The 12,595-nt window shown below is 45.5% G+C and overlaps 2 protein-coding genes across 2 annotated transcripts; both read left to right on the forward strand.

Moving 5' to 3' along the window:
- Positions 1-4,629: 4,629 nt before the first annotated feature.
- PHALS_02457 (uncharacterized protein) lies at positions 4,630-4,854 on the forward strand (the record flags this gene model as incomplete). Its single annotated transcript, XM_024720034.1, has 2 exons — positions 4,630-4,777; positions 4,838-4,854. 2 exons carry the CDS (start codon positions 4,630-4,632, stop codon positions 4,852-4,854), a joined length of 165 nt encoding a protein of 54 aa, XP_024572737.1.
- Positions 4,855-9,032: 4,178 nt separating this feature from the next.
- On the forward strand, positions 9,033-9,361 carry PHALS_02458 (uncharacterized protein; the record flags this gene model as incomplete). Its single annotated transcript, XM_024720045.1, has 2 exons — positions 9,033-9,251; positions 9,311-9,361. 2 exons carry the CDS (start codon positions 9,033-9,035, stop codon positions 9,359-9,361), a joined length of 270 nt encoding a protein of 89 aa, XP_024572738.1.
- Positions 9,362-12,595: the final 3,234 nt, after the last annotated feature.

A 12,595-nucleotide genomic window follows, 5' to 3' on the forward strand; every position in this document is an offset into this window, starting at 1 on the left:
TAATGACGGATTTGATCCGCGTCGCATACGCGGGTGATGGTATGTGTGGAGCGCTGCTACAGGATCTCAAGAGCCAGGGGTCTGTTAACTTGGTCATGTAATTGTCGGCGCGATTGCGCAAAAAAAAAAGTCACACCGATATTCGTTGAATAACGGGTCGCTGTATTTTAGCACCGAATCGATGGATGTGCCGCAAGTTGTGATTCCTCATAAGGAAGAATTGAAATACCGTATCCTCTACGAGGCCCACGACAATCCACTCAGTTGTCATCTCGGCTGTGAAAAAACGTACAGCTAGGTGAGTCGCCACTACTGGTGGCTCAAGCTGTACAAATGGACGAGCACATATGTGCGCACGTGTGAGACGTGTCAGAGGGTGAAACCCTCTCCGGCGGTGCCGCTGGCCAGCTTACCGGTACCCTCCGGATATTGGCAGTCCATGAGTTTGGACTCTGTGTTTGACCTGCCGAAGGACACGGCGCGCAACACGGGTGTGGCGGTTTTTGTGAACCGTTCAAACAAGATGACTCATATTGCGGCATTACCGGACACCATCGACGGTGTGGGTACAGCGACGCTTTTTGAAGATTGTATCTTTCGACAACATGGACTCGCAAAGTCGTTTGTCCCTGTCAGAGACCCACGATTTCCTGGGAAGTTCTGGTTGGCAATCTTCAGGGTGCTAAGCACCAAGTTGACTAACTCAAAAGCGAACTATCCGCAGACTGATGGTCAAACTGAGCGCGTGAATCGCGTCGTTGAAGACGTTCTTCGTAGCGGCTGCGCTGAAAGGACGAAGCCCTGGAGCGCCATACTGCCACTTGTAGAATTTGCTCTGAATAATGCAATGCCTTCGTCTACCAGCTACACGTCATTCTACGTGAACATGCTTGTTAACCCTCGCTACTCGCTGCCGCAATACCATGGCTCAGGCCTTGGTGGGTAAAGAAAAGCCGAGCGGCTAGCTGACGTCAGCCCACTAACTGTGCGTAAAGAGGTCGATGACTTCCTGTCTACCAGACTGAGTGTCTTACAACCCGTTTGCGATGCGATGGCTGAAAGCCAAAACAGGCAGCGAAAAAAATTGCAGAGGGAGAAAGTAGAGGAATTGTTGAAAACATTGAAATCGGAGACCTAGTTTTATAAAATGCTAAAACCCTTGCTACACATGCAGTTTCTGCTCTCTTAAAGACGAAGCTCCGTCCAGGTTAATCTGACCTCTAAAGGTTATGGTAAAGCGGGGCCTTGCGTATACTCTAAACATTCCGAGAAGGACCCAGTACGGCTTAAACGTTGGCGTCGAAGTGGCACCCACATACGCTCAACCACACAGAAGCTAAACCAGCGACTGGGTTTGAGCATGGAGTGCAACAATTTCCGTTTCCAATGGCATCAGGCGCTTCACCGTCGCACGAAGTGTTGCATCCGTCTGCTCGACGGCTAGAAGTCACTTCGATAGGGCGCAATAGGCCTCAACGTGAGGCAGTCGGTGCTCAAAGTGCTCCAGGCTCTCGAGGTCTTCCGCATAGCGGAAGGCGACCTCGTTTATATGCTCGGCGGAATGCACATGACGACGGACTATATCCTTCAACACTCGATGAGCATCGCGAGTCACCGGATTGCGATCGACCAAATTTTCATTGTCCGCCGCAGATTCCTCCCAATGAAATGGTGACGTCCAATACCACGTGGAACGCCTTGTGGGTCGGCGTCGTCAACAGGATCAATCCAATATCCTGTAAAGTTGCGGGGATACCCCAACACCGAGATCTCGTGGTGGTTTGAGGTTCCACTTCGGCAAGACCGCCCAGACGTCGTGGACGCTCATGATCAGAAGGATCATGACGCTCCGCGTCGTCGTGCATCCCGCGCATCTGGGCAGTAGCCCGGAAAGCCGGAGGGCTAAGAGTCAAGCTCAAGCTATGACCCTGAGCTGCTGTGGTCGTAGACTAATACGTGTGAGAAACCACAGAGCTCGCGGGATGGATAATTCCATGTGTCAATGGGCTACAATATGAAGGAAGTCTGCGTTGCGCCTTGAGTTTGGCAAACTCAAAATTAAGATGGCGCTTGACGCGCATGTCCACTTTCTTGTGGCTCTATTGTAAGTTAGATAACGAGGAAAGTTTACGGTGCCGCTGCACCCATCGCTCAAAGAGCTCCTCATCATCTGCAGCGTTTTCACCATGGGCAAGCACCACGAGAATTTTCCACATTGCGGGTACAGAAGCGCCTCCTCTTTGAGCGCAATGTCGAGTGCAGAACTTATCCATTAAAATTCCTCGAGGTACCAGGAAGCGAGCTCAGAGAGCTTTTCGCTGGTTCAGCTCAGCTTGTGTAGTGGCCGGGGGCCCGACTTCGTAGACGCCTAACGGTCGAGTGATCGTGTCATTTACTTCACTTGCGGGATCCGCGAAGCGGAAGCTGTATTCCACACGAGGGTAGGACCGAACGTGGAAGAGCCGCCCTGTGATCAGCTTTTAACTGATGCTCTTGTGCCTCGTCGAGGCGGTTGGTGATAATACCACCTTCCCTGATAGTCGAAAAATCGGGAAACGGACAAGATATCTGCAAGGCTCGAGCAGGGCTCACGTCGCGCCGCTGGAGCACCTCGCCGTCTTTTTTTCCACATCATGTGAAAGGAGTAGTCAACTTTCTTCGAATTCTCGACGAGGAAATCCGTCACTCATGGCAGGCGTGGTATGTGGCGCCAGGTTGCCGAGGGCATCGCTTGCAGAAGGGCTCTGCCGGCGGAAACCCTCGAAACCAACGAAGCTTGATCTTTCTCATATCAATTACACAGGGTTAATCGAGCAGAGAATGCGTGAAGATGGTCCTAGGGATATAACGGTGTCTAAGACACGCGAGCCTTGTACGAGGCGACATGTATATGTGTATTGTGGGTATTCACTGTGTTGATGAGGGAGAGTGTATTGGGGTAACACGTGCTCTGGTATAAAGGGCGCGTCACACAAGATGGTGTAACTGTAAAAAGGTGTGGTTTCTCAAGTCGGTGTAATGACATTATGGTGTGTAAACACCGTAACAAGAAGCCACTACGTGGCGGGATCGCCAGAAGTTATGCATACAATTACATTTTGCTTTTTAAGCAGAAAAATGTTTAGTTTAAGACATAGGGGGCTCTGCCGCAAATAAAAAGATAAATACAGGTCACATTTTGAATAAAAGAGTGTGTTTGCCTAGGCTAAGGTTTTGGGAACTCTTGGAAGTAAAGGATTGCGATCCGCTACACTCGTACTTGTTCTGGTATAGAATGGCCGGCGATCCTAAGTAAGCTTCCTCTAAGCAAAGAGCAACGGCAGCCTCGCTGCACTATGGACAAGTCAATTTAAACAATTGGGTAAACGTTTGTAGTTCTTAACGTAAGATTGTTAGCGTATCTCATGGACGTTTTTTTTACATTGAGTTGGCGCCCTTATTCGTGGCAATTCATTCAAGCCTCTAGGCTTTTCTCAATAACCCAAGTGTAAAATGGACCGATGCAAAAGTCACTACGCAGCCAGTATTCCGGAAGGTCTTGGTGCGAAACGTACATGTACGATGACTCCATGAAATGGTGACTCTGACCGTTTACGGAAGAGAGGCAATCGACATCTCATCTGTTAGATTCCTTCTTGTTCTCATAACCCATCAGTTTTCTATAGCATCTAGGTACGGCTCAATCTTTTGACCGCGAGCGTAAATCTCGATTAGGCGATGAAAACACTGGTGGCATCTGGAACTTTAGAAGTATCCACGATGAAAATACCATGTGTACGGAGGTATAGTAAGTTAGTGCCAATTCTTGCGATCGACGCGCTTTTTTTGTATAGAGCAGAGTTGAATCCCATCGCGTTGTATGCATAAAATTTCTTTTCATACAAGACGCAAAAAGCTACAAATTAATTAGTTCTGAACGGTAAAAAGTCTAGCACTGGCGCTCTTAGAGACGTCTTACTCGGATATTACTGGCATTCCTCTAATTTAATGCTTAACAAGAGCTGAATGGTAAGCAGCAACCGCTTCTGAGGCCAGGCTTATTAATTTGCCAAACACTCAGGATTGGCGGAAGGCATTAATTCAGAAAGTGTGTCGTGTATAATTGAGGGCGGATATGTGAGCATTTCATTTGCGATTCTCACAGAGAATGTGGTTTAATTCAGACGGCTGTGAAATTTATGATAATTGTGAACAGAGATACTGAGGTCGCCGCGCGCCTCGCACCGTGTATAATATCCTCAAGAAGCCAAATCAAACGCCTTTTGAGTACCTTTTTTACAAATGGCCTGATCGAAACATGTTGTAATATAACTAACCTTTTGTTGGATACATATATATATATATTGGTAATAAGTGACTCTTTATAGCGCGTTACGTGAAGCTAGCGACCTTTCTATCCCAGGTACCTCACATTATCATAGTACCACTTTTATGTTATTTTTACGTTGTACTTCTGCAGTTTGCTCTAGATCATAGGAACAGAAGTACAATATGTATCTCGTCATATCACGTTACACCTTCCCATCAATAGGAAAGATGTCAAAGAGACGCTATATAAAAATACAGTGTACTCTTAGTGAAATATGTACGAGCACTGATTTCTCACCTCAACATTACTTTGGCAAGTTTATGACTCGATGGGTCTCCAAGCCAGACGCGGCCACTGAGACCAACGATAAGAAGGTCTTTGTTGGTGACGAAGATATGGGTGTTTTCACATCTTGCTCAAAAAAGAAGTCCTTGCTGGTTGTGGAAGAATTATATAAACTTGCTGTTCGTAATTCCCATTATATTTTTTAATTCTTTGATTTTGAAAACTCTAACAATGTATTTTCAGTCGATCCACAACCGTAACTGATGAACTGGGTCTCGGGCCAGCAAGATACACGTTCTGATCTGCAAGCGTATTAATCACATACATCAATGTGATTACTCTAAACCAATGAATTCTTCGTTATTATTGATAAGATCGATATGACAAATCAGAAAATCCCGCCGCGTAGCGACACCTTCTTTCGACATTTGTGATGGAGTGCCCCAAGCCAGATCTGGAAGCGCCTTTTGAACATGCATTTGCCTCTCCTCACGAGTTTTGCTTCAGCTGGATCCACAGTGGTTGGGAGCATCAGCACCCTATAATATGATGATTCATCATTTGCAGTACTTGATATCGATAAGAACGATTAAACCTGAATAGAAGACAGACTTTGGTACGAATCTTTTGCCCCGCTCAAATGACGAAATATTTGACAAATTCCTTGAAGCACATATGCCACAGCCTCATGCAATAGACTAAGAACATACAATGGAAATGACTCTGTCGTGCTAGACAGTCCCAAAGCATTCCTTCGACGTACATACTGCAGTGAGGGCCTAATGGCTTTCGCAAGTAGCGGAATTATTTTAATCGACAAGGCGTTTATTTCTCAGAATCGGCGCTTGCGCCGAAAGGTGGCTAAATTTAACTTTTTTATGAATCGCTTGCCACTTGCCGTTCGTCTCCTTACGCAAAGATTCGATACCAAATGGAGGTGTGCGCGCACATCAAGCGAGTTTTGCGCTCGCAGAAAAGAAAGCATCGGCTGCTCTCTAAGTAAAGCCTAATGCTGTACCTGATTTCACAGGTACATGCTCCTCTCTCTCAGGGGTTAACGGGATATAAACAATGTTATAGTTCCATTATAGATTACACTATTATTCGCAGAAGCGATCGATAAAGTTCTTGCGAAAACAACCTTGGGGCGCTAGAAAACCTGATGGAAAATACCTTAGTTCTTTTGTGCCAAACCAAGCTCGACATGTAAAACAACAAAGTAATAAGCGCTGCATACAGACATTGCAAGTGCCGAACATAGATACGATAGCTGCCTCAAGGCGCTATATATATTTAATATATTGCGAGTTGTTGCTCTGCATTTTTTCTGAAATCTGCTAGCTCTGGTCGTGTATTAAACTGTGAAGAGCTAGACCTTGATTTAAGATACGATTCCATTGTGAGTATGGCGTGACATACTCGCCATGAGCCATAAATCAACTAAATGTCGTTAGAATTAAGAGCTGCACACTTTCTTTAGTGAGTCAAAAACTAATCACTATCCGAATTTATAAGTCCTCACTGATCGGGCACGAATCTGCTATAGCTTGGATTCATGACATTAGATTAGCTCAAATTAATGGGCAATGATATTGCTGGAAGTTTTAATCAGAAGGTCTAACAAAATGCAGCAAATCGTGTGTTCTTATAATATTCTAAATGCAGAATGCCGCAGAAAATCACACAGAATGCCGCAGAAAATCGCATTTGGCTGCATTATGTTTAGTGACCTCGTCCTAGTTAATAAAAGTTAACAGCTTTTGATGAGAAACAGCAATACCTCTCACATCAAGGTGAGTACTTCGGGGTATTATCAGGGAGTCGCTGGTGATGCCACCTGGACTATCTATTGCAAAAGCGACCTTAAATTTCCTGGAGACATAGAGGATCAGACGGCATCCTAATTATAAAAATTCTATTCTGGCCATAATTTCTCGAACCTCGATAAATGTGTTTTTGGTTAGACAAAATTTTATTTGAATGGCTTAATCGGGAGGCAGGGCCACGGCAAGATCTCGCAAAAATATGGGTTATTTAAGGATGTCCAGAGCCTCTTTCTTAGCTTGCCAGTACATTCAGCTATGTTGACATGGCACGACCCCTTACCATTCTTCCCAACAAGAATTTCAAAAAGCGTTGGGATGTGGTAGAAGAGGCGTGAGGCTTCCTTTCACATCTTGAAAGCTGTGAAGAAGCTCCCACGCATGTCCCAATTTTGTCTATTCCAAGTCTCAATTGAACATACCACGTCATCTGTGACTCTACAGCCTTTGCAACATGCTGCGTCATTCTACATGCTGATGACCATGACCGCGGATTGCCTCCGAGTTCCGCTAGCTTATTGCTCAAAGCTTCAAACAAAAACAATACTGCTTGCGGCAAAAACCTATTTCCAAAACAGTAGACCTTCGACAGGTTACATCGTATCCTCTTGACCCCAAGCCATTCGTGATTTCTACAAATCTTGCGTCGTTGCGAACAGCGATATCGTCCCCCCCAATGGCATAATGCTTCTCCATCTTTCCTACTTATACTTCTGAGGTAAGGTATATGCTTGGTTGGCCTCATGTGGTGGCGAATACGCTTTTGAGCCACCCCCAACGTTAAAGTGTCTCCTGTAATTATGGTGGTGGTATCATTTGATGCGATAGGTACATATGCTGTTACTAAAAAGATTGGAGCGCAAGACATTTGTAGTACAGATGCTGCTTTATGAAAGCGTTCTAAACACATTTTGCGCGATATCTTTCAGGCTAAGGCTTGCTGTATCACAACACTGATCCCATTAATCTCACGTTGCGATGATACGTCATGATAAAAACATTTAAACTGAACAAGGAACATTTGCTCTCTTTGATTACACAACGTAAAACGAAGAATACATGCGAAAAAAAAAAATTAGTATTGCTTTCGCTTGGTGGCTCATACCTTTCAGAATGGGACGAATGGGAAGTACTCATATATGTCTGCCATTCCAGCAGAATACTGGTAGTCGATAAGTATGGATCTATCCCAAGACGCGTTTGGTATAACCGGCATTGTGGTCCTTGGAGACCTTTGAGCAAATTGATTGATATATCACGCAGCTGTAAGTGACACCGTTACCGGTGAAGATCGGCCAGGCTGCTCTCGACAACATTTATTACTACCATGACTTGTTAAAGACCACTCTGTCGGATAACGATCCGTGCAGTGGCCGTCTTTAGTCACACAGCTTGATGAGGGGATCAAGGAGCACTTCCAACTGCTACCTCGTTTTGGTTTGAGCCACACGCTGAGACGATTAGACAGAAGCGACGTGCCGTCACAACCGAGAAAGATTACGAAAGCTATCCGTGAAAAGGTCGTATCCCATCGGAGGTGATAGATGAGCAAGGGGTGGTCCAGTCTCGTATCAAGGATTAAGTGGGCTGGCGGAAACAAGCACAGGCGGTACTTTCAATGAGGAAGCAATTTTGGAGGCAAAAAGCGTGTGGGAGTAAAATTCTACCACTCGTTTTACTCGCCATGTAATAGGGAGGCTTGCAAGCATATGCGTGTCAGAAACCCGAGCGAAGTGAGCAACTTCTGGCTGTCGAAAAAATAGTCACTATGTGGTGAAAATGGCAAGAGTCGGTGATGAACTTGCGCCATATCCAGCTTGTTGTCAGCTTCAGGGCGAGTTGTTGCAACAAATAGAATGGGTATTGCAGCAAGCGTCTTCTCACGGGTAAGGGCTGCACCGTTTGTCGCACTGTGAGGACGGGGGTGACCTTCAGAATTTTCACGTCCGTACAAATCATCGAAAAATCTCGCGGTCTCACCGCCGATTGAAAAACCGTGTTTAGCATTTCGGCCGCAAGAACAGCATCTTTTTCAAAGGCCTGTTGAGCAATATGAGGGTAGAACCCATGATACAATGTACCCTAAGGAGCAGGTACTGTAGAACGTTTAAGCGCTCACTGCTGCCAAAGGGGTTTAAAAATGACAAAAGAAGTGTGAGACTCAGTATGGTTATGTATTGGTAAGGAAGGGTGAGGGTAATATACTATTCTATTGTGTGCATACATTTTGCAATTATGTACAATTTAAAAGAATACGATACCACACTATTTAAATTACAACGTTGTGAATCTGTACAGAGCTCAGAAGTATAGAAGTATCGATACTTGCAAGAATTTCCATAAGGGAGAAGTTCGTAAAACACGTGGCTACAGCCGCAGGTCAAGGAAAAGTATGGCTTGCATTTGCGAAAACAAACAATCAATCAAAATATATGTTTCTCACAAAATAATGGAGCAACCTAGGCGAGTAGTTACTTGTAGCGGCTCTAGGTCCCGCTTCTAATTGAAACGTATGAACGCGGCCGCTGTGGATTTCTTATATCGTGAATTTTTAAATCAAATCTTCCTATGTGAAAGATGCATGACAACACAGTTGCTGCGCTGGTCCACTACGGATGCGCCTCAAGAAGGCGTATTCGATATCTGGTCTATCTCAGTATCAACCGCACCCCGTGACCCTCGAAGTGAGCCGACGTGACATCCTATCCGATTTGTTTCATGGTAACCGGCCGCGGGAGAGTAGTCCTTCGCCGCCACGACTCGATGCCAAGAGATGTCGTGGAGAGGTTAGCGGAGCAGCAAATTCGACAGGGCTGCGACAAACATCTATCGAAGTGAAAGGAATACAATCACTCCAAGTACCCATGTAGGATTAAAAATTTTGCTATAATAGCATTGCCACGTCGCCGTTGACGCTAATGACTTGGTGTATCCCCAATGCTGATCTCATCGAGATAAAGTTCATGGTCGCCCATTGCAGCCCACTTCTCAATGCTGAGTAGGACATTATCTCGTTGCAAGTTCGAGGTTGGGTCGGTAGCCGCGTTACAGGAGATAAAGAAGCCACTAGATGCAAAAATTGAAGAATTGAGGTGTCCTGATGGCATCTCGTGCTTTCGAAAACGCAAAGTCGAGCATTAAACCACGCACTGCTCTTAAGTCTACCTTACTGATGCTGGCTTGAAAAGCGGTTAGACAAGCAAGGTGACGTGGCCTTCTCGGCTAATGCGAATTGTGTAGTACGCGTCGGTTATATGACCAACATTAGTTTGTTTTACGGGGGGGGTTGGATTTACTCGACCACTGCTACCCTTAGCCGTGTGAGTATTTACTCTAATCGTTGAGCGATAATTTGTGCGCTTATATCACTTTCTGTCGTAATGGAAAGCCAGCACGCATATGCATTTGATAAATATGCCACTGCGCAACAAGCAACACCAGATATATATAATTTATAATCACGGCGTAATCGAGTCAGCTATAGTCGTTGCGACTCGTGTGCTTAAAATAAACGCATTCGTGGCTGTGAACCAGGTAGAAGAACGGCGGAGCGTCCTCAGTTCGGTTGGATATGCAAGATCAGGACGCGGAGTGTCGCTACCACCATTGTCATTGGTGAATAAATTGCCACCTAGATCCGCGTTTTTAGGCTTGCTGAGCGCCAAGAAGGTGTGTGGGGGAGAGGGGGGAGAGGACATTCGATGAAAATATATGCCATTAGGAGCAGGCATTGTAGGGTGGAAGAAGTGGAGAGAGACGCGAGGCCCAGTGGATGCTTGTTGAGCGTCCATTTTTCAGAAGACAAAATTTGTGCAGATTCCAGTGAGACGAAACACAGTGGGGAAAGGGTGTAACGTACATCACAATTCTGTGCAATTGAGTAAAATGCACTTATGTGCGGACTCTACTTACCGTATGCAAATAAGACTTCTAGTAGTCGGATGCTTAAATTAGTGTGATGTATCCTTCATTGCTGTTAAACGTAGTTTTTTTATCACAATGTGAAAGATTTTCGTGTTGCTGTGAGAAGTGGCTGTTATGTAAGTAAAAATGATGATCGCTTCGAGAAGCAGCTTAGCATTGATACGCCTGATTGTACTGACATTACTGCTTGTATCAACGCATGTATAAGTGCTATTGAGATGATGTCTTGATGCTTAACAAATGTTTTGTTTGTATACTCATCGTGCGATTAAGTGCCCGGTAGCGGTCGTGTAGCTGGGCTTAAAGTTTGTCTGTATTATAATTTATAGATTCGATGACTTCTTAATTAAAGCTAGCTGATAATATACACTATACAGTATCAACTTCATTATACAATCCAATCTTACGTGAAAATAACAAGGTTTGATAACATCACCTTGAAATCTTATGATCAAAAATCAAAAGATCAAAAGATCAAAAGATCAAAAGATCGGTCGGGGGACGTGACTCATGGTGGTGAGCCCAAACACCAAGTAACCGCTTCCTAACTACTTCCGTTGTGGAACGCGAGTCCTCGCTCAGTAGAATCGAGCCATCACTGCAAACCACTGAGCCAAATTTCAAGTCGAAATTGGAGGGGTAAAGTCCAATACTCAAAAGCAAATAATGAGTGGAAACACTTCTACCTTACTCAGAAAGCTTGCTCAACAATAAGTAAATTACCTATCACATTCTTTATACCCAACATCTACCGAGTAAGTTTTTACTCACTCGTTTCTGAGTATCTTTACTAACTCTTTTTCGTATCTTCACTAACTCTTGGTCGTATCTTCACTCTCTCTATTGCATACGGACGGTCAAAAAGAACACAGTGAGTCAAGTGCTGACGTCAATTTAAGGGGGTTTAGTCGGTAAGAAGGCGTCTTCAGAAAGGCTTGAAAAGCTTGAATCTATCTTGATCATCATCCGTGCTCTTGCCGTGTTTATCGCGTTGTCACGTTGGCCAGCCGGGTGCATTTTTGACAAAAGTGTTGTGGTCACCTTTTCTGGAAAGGCTAAGCTGGTCGGGCGCGGGTGCGTCGCTCCACCTCCATCAGACAACATCGCTTATCCCTCACTGTCCTTAACCGGACGTAAGTCTTACTCTGCTCAGGGCTCATGTCTCTTGTCCCCCGTTCGGGTGTACCCGGAGACAATTTAGTTCGCAGAGTAGATGTAGACTTCTGGACGGCAAAGGTCGCACAGGGAGAGTGGGTCTGGGAGGCGGCGGGATACTAAGGTGCTTTCATACTGCGCTGGAGTCACTTGGGCAGGGCCAGAAAAATGATGAATGACGCGTGGCTAAAAGAGCTTTTCCAATAACCTGTCAAATTCAATACCCCCTATTTTCGCGATGCAATTCTGTAAAACATAATATTATGCAGCTTCCGCAAATTAGTGATGACACTTTACTTTCTTTGATCCGACCGCAATCGGTGTCTATTCAACGGCAGACAGCCTACACGAGCGCTTGCCGCGATCAAGGTGATCGTCATGTCATATTTTGCACACCTTCGATACTTCCAATGGCGCTTACTCAAGGGAAGCACAATCGATGATTTTCGCACGGTGTTACAAAAGCTGACGACTCTTCCGGCCTTCCTTGATTTGGCTTAATGCTTTCCAGGCACTGCTCGGAAAACGTGCCATACATCGCTGACAACATCTTCGCAAGCCTTCGCAGCTTCCATCCAAACGCGATGTTAAGCCACGTCGGCCGCGCAGCAAAGTAGGGAGAAACGAGTCGCAAGACCTCGCTCCAAAGCCGTGACGCGCGTGAGCAGTCGAAGAAAATATGCTGTTCTGACTTGATTGCGCAGCAGCCATCATGAACGCAAACGCAAATACTCGCATGCGACGCCACCATTACCGGAAGCGCGACCTGACTGGCAGAAGGCGAAAGCGAGTCAAAATCTTCGGCGATGGGCGGCATTATAATGCGCAGGCGCTTACAATGTTGCATATATATTGATTTGTGGAGCGTCGACACGACGCGAGTGTATCTGCATCAAGTACTGCTTCGTTGGAGTCTTGAGCGTCCAGACGACCTGAAGAAGTGCAGCCTGAGGGACTACCGGGACTATACACTTCCTCACCCCACTTATGCAGCCCACGAACGGAAGCTAACGTTAATGGCTGGTGCTTGAAGCGTCAAATATAAGCTTTAATGCACCAAGCCATTCCACAGTCTGCGTTGCCTATTGGATGTCTCGGC

The sequence above is a fragment of the Plasmopara halstedii genome (assembly GCF_900000015.1).
Source record: "Plasmopara halstedii genome assembly, contig: Scaffold_194, whole genome shotgun sequence".
Classification (NCBI taxonomy): domain Eukaryota; phylum Oomycota; class Peronosporomycetes; order Peronosporales; family Peronosporaceae; genus Plasmopara; species Plasmopara halstedii.